This window comes from Haliaeetus leucocephalus, unplaced genomic scaffold (assembly GCF_000737465.1).
Source record: "Haliaeetus leucocephalus isolate CR32 unplaced genomic scaffold, Haliaeetus_leucocephalus-4.0 Scaffold439, whole genome shotgun sequence".
Taxonomy (NCBI): domain Eukaryota; kingdom Metazoa; phylum Chordata; class Aves; order Accipitriformes; family Accipitridae; genus Haliaeetus; species Haliaeetus leucocephalus.
Genome location: NW_010972875.1, coordinates 6,550,268 through 6,554,708, shown reverse-complemented (window position 1 = coordinate 6,554,708; position 4,441 = coordinate 6,550,268). Strand labels below are relative to the sequence as shown.

At 45.2% G+C, this 4,441-nt stretch overlaps 1 protein-coding gene across 1 annotated transcript in view; it reads right to left on the bottom strand.

Annotated features, from left to right (window-relative positions):
* SLAIN2 (SLAIN motif family, member 2) overlaps positions 1 to 4,035 on the bottom strand; it is a 40,282-nt gene extending 36,247 nt beyond the window's left edge. The window contains exon 1 of the mRNA XM_010574558.1: positions 3,982 to 4,035. Within this exon, the coding sequence (XP_010572860.1) occupies positions 3,982 to 4,035 (54 nt within the window). The remainder of the gene's footprint in view (positions 1 to 3,981) is intronic.
* Positions 4,036 to 4,441: the final 406 nt, after the last annotated feature.

Below are 4,441 nucleotides of genomic sequence, written 5' to 3'. Positions count from 1 at the left end.
CCCGTGGGGTGTGCTGAGGAGGTACCAAGCTTGGGGGCAGTGAATGCCACACGGTGGTGTTTGGGTTGTGTTAGGTACACTGCAAGGACTGCTGGGGTGTTGAGGCTGCCAGACATGACTCTACAGCATTCTTATGTATGGGGACAAGGATGGGGTCACTTCCTTGCTTTATGAAATACTCTCCCCTCATATGTTCAAAGACTACATTAGCTCTTTATGTATGGCATTGTTTGGGAGTTTATGCTGGGGTGGTTATCCACTGTTACTGTTAGGTCCTCGCCAGAATCCAGGCCTTTGATCCATAAATCTAATTTATATCATTTTTACCTCCAAACCAGCACCACCTTAAGTATTTAACTGTATGAAAATACTTCTGGACTGGCATCTTTTAATAAAGTGATTTAAATTACTCTCATGGTGATCTTTGTTATCTGCTAGCAAAACAAACTTTTTATCAGCAGCAAACTTTACCACAGATTTTGTATAACTGTCACAACTATAAAACTGTTACACAGTTTTGCCCCATGAGCTGAGACCTTTGGGACTCTGCTCATTGATACCAGGTTAATAACCATCGATGGCAACCCTTGGAGACTGGTCTGTAAACCAGTTTGTAAATCCAGCTCATTCTTTCTTAGGTCTGTATCATTTGGTATTAGGTCAAGTGCCTTGAGGGAATCCAGATATATTCTGTGAGCACAGTTACTTTATTAACAGAACTTACAGTCCTCCAAAAGGCAAGAAAAACAATAAAAAGATTTTTTACAATAATGATCTTGTGTGACACTGACACTTTCAGTGACGCTGCTGACAATTCAGTGGTTGGTGGGTGTAATAGTGATCTTAACCTATGCAGGGAAGTTTATTCCAACTTAGAATATTTATAGCAGGACCACACAATATAGCTTCCTTATTCTTCAGCTGTCCTCAGTCCAAATGTCAGTGGCATGATAAACCATTTCAGTCACTTGCATTAATCATGCTTTTATAATAGCAATTGAAGGAGTTCAGTCCTTTCTATCCTGCAGGTACTGGGATCAGGATGGGGCTGGTGGCTGGGGCTGGGAGGTGGATGGAGTGTGAAGTGGGGCTGTGACAAAGGGCTCTGCCAGGGGATGTAGGCAGACAGCGTGGAGAAGCACCAGGACCAGAAAGAGCCCCAGGCTCCTGGGAGCTGCTGAGTCAAACTGCAGCTGTTCGTGGTGATTATGTCATGTTTAGGGGCCTCCTCTGTGATGTAATGAGGCAGCTCTGAGAGCCCCCGAGTGGTCTGTGTGCTGCCTGCATGCTGCCTCTCCTCCCTTCCTCTTCCTCCAGCCCCTTTTATGGTCTGTCTGTCCCCCAGATTCCCTACCCCAACATTCTGTCCCCTGCTCACACCATTACTTTGCTGCCAGCAGCTCTAACAATTATTTCTCCCTACAAGATACACTCCCCGTAGCTGTGTGGATGGGGGGGAGGGAGGGTGTGAGAAAAAAGTTTGAGAACTGCTGAATCATCTGCTATTTTTATAAAGAGTAAATGCAATTGAGATGAACAAAGGGAGTCACTTGTTAATAGTCACCATAGTCTGTGCTTAAATAGCAAGGACCATGATCGTGCTTTCTCATTCACTCTTACGCTGGGAGTGCCCTTCTCACGTTTCGGGAACTGAGAGGCAGCAAGGCTTGGACCAGAAGCCTCACATTAAATATCAAGTCAATAATGGGCTTCCATGGGCTTCTCGGTCATCGGATTCCAAGCTTGCACTGGCCAGATGTGAGAGACCACACCCAAGAAGAGGCCCCTGGGTGATTATACACAAATAGCATTAACTGATAGAAATGCCACAAAAATGAAATCTTTCCACTGTGTCACAAAAGCAAGAAAAATTCCTCTGCATGTGAAATTAGACCTGTTGCAGATTTTTTCTGAGCAGCTGCAGTTTGCGCCTCTGCTATCTTTTCCGTACACATGGAGAGGGAAGGGAAAAGCAGCATTTCCACAACAGTATTTTCCAGATCTCAGTACCTGCATGGGTACTTCTTTTCTCTGACTTGGGGCAGGTTCTTAACTCGCGTGGTGAGAGGAAATGAGGACCACCCCCTCCAGAGGAAAAGAGGCCTGAGCAAGGCTCCCATATCACTCAAATAACTCAGCACACAGCCCTCTGACAGGTGGTGCCTGAGTAAAAGGCCACTAGGAGCCTTGTTCTGATGGCCTTTGAGCTCTCTAGCAAGAACAACCTTGTGGTTAGTTTCTCATGTCTGTAATTTGCTGCACTGTTGTTTTTACATCTGACAAAACTTTTAGAATCTGACTTTGAAACCTTTATCTCATTTGTCACCTGGGCGGACAAAAGATCCCTTGGAGGGAAGAATACATGAAGATGGGCAGTTGCATGGTGGGAAGTTAACATTTGTAGCAAATATTTAACTTCACGCCTGGAAAACTAGGCTGGGTTTTAAGCAGCTTTGTTTAGTCTCCTGCAGAAGGTTGTTGCCTGCCAGACTTCTCAAAGGAGGTGTTCAGCAGGCCCACACACGTTCGTGTTAGGCAGTGTTTACCTAAACCTTTGACAAAATAGAAAGTATCATTTGTGATTACAATGTATAGTATTTGCAAACATTGCATACACAGTGGAGTAAGTATGCCCCTTTCATGACACATCTCTTTCAGAGTTAATTTCAAAACTGTTCAGCTGGTTCTACTGAAAGAACCAACATTGTAACTTCAATTATTTATAAAATACATCTCTGAGTATATCTGGCCTCATTAGTGGTGAGACAACATATTTAGCTCTTTACATTAGACTTAGGTTATTTGGAAACTCAAAAATAGTCAGTGTCTCTGCACGCATCTTCAGTAACTGTCCTCTAGAAACAGCAGTGAGCTTTGTAAAGGCATCTGTCCCTAAATACACTTAAAAGTCTTTATAAATAATTTTAAAAAGGTATTTACTACTGACCCTATCATGGATGAGAGAGAGACCACATTCATAACACTGGTCTTCTTAGCAGGTTACAAGCCTGCCTGAAGGGCAGACAGGATTCCAACTAAGTTCTGGCATTGAAAGTACTTCTATCATTGGTATCATCAAGTATAAAATATAGTTCTTTGGCATGAATTTATATGCCTCTTCTTTTTCTGCACAGAAAAAAAGATGTTAACATTTTGACCACCACCATCTTTAAACATGTATTTTATGCTCCAAATCTGGAGCAAGAGCAATTTTAAGATACTGCACAGATTCCTAATGAGGCTGGTATTCATGGCATACCATGTGGCTAGAAAATGTATGAACAAATATGTACTTCAATCTTTATAATTTGTATACTTAATTTTCTGATTATTCTTTTCAAAGATTATCATCACAGTTGAGCATTGTAATAAATCTTTCGTATCACAGAATCACAGACTGGCTGAGGTTGGAAGGGACCTCTGGAGGTCATCTGGTCCAAGCCCCCTGCTCAAGCAGGGCCACCTAGAGCCATTTCCCAGGACTGTCTCCAGATGGCTTTTGAATATCTCTAAGGATGGAGACTCCGCAACCTCGCTGGGCAACCTGTGCCAGTGCTCGGTCACCCTCGCAGTAAAAAGTAAATAATTTTTTCCTCATGTTCAGACAGAACTTCCTGTGTTTCAGTTTGTGCCCACTGCCTCTGGTCCTGTCACTGGGTACCACTGAAAAGAGCCTGGCTCTGTCCTCTTTGCACCCTCACTTCAGGCTTTTATACACATTAATAAGACACCCCCCCGCCCCCTGAGCCTTCTGTCTGCTAGGCTGAACAGTCCCAGCTCTCTCAGCCTCTCCTCATAGGAGAGATGCTCCAGTCCCTGTATCACCTTTGTGGCCCTTTTGTGGACTGTCTCCAGTAGCTCCATGGATGTCTTGTTCTGAGGAGCCCAAACCTAGACACAGTACTCCAGGAGTGACCTCACCAGTGCTGAGCAGAGGGGCAGGATCACCTCCCTTGACCTGCTGGCAGTACTTTGTCTAACGCAGACCAGCGTACCATTAGCCGCCTTTGTGGCAAGGGCATGTTGCTGACTCATGTTCGACTTGGTGTCCACCAGGAACCCCGGTCCCTTTTCGGCCAAGCTGCTTTCCGGCTGGGTGGCCCCCAGCATATACTGGTGCTTGGGGTTGTTCCTCCCCAGGTGCAGGACTTTGCACTTCTCCTGGTTGAAGTTCATGAGGCTCCTGTCAGCCCTTTTCTCCAGCCTGTCAAGGTCCCTCTGGATGGCAGCATGACCCTCTGGCCTATCAGCCACTCCTCCCAGTTTTGTGTTACCAGCAATCTTGGTGAGGGTGCCCTCTGCTCCATTATCCCGGTCATTAATGAAGAAGTTGAACAGGACTGGACCCAGTATTGACCCTTGGGGTACAGCAGTAGTCACTGGCCTCCAACTAGACTTTGCACTATTGACCACCACCTTCTGGGCCCGGCTCACTGCAGAC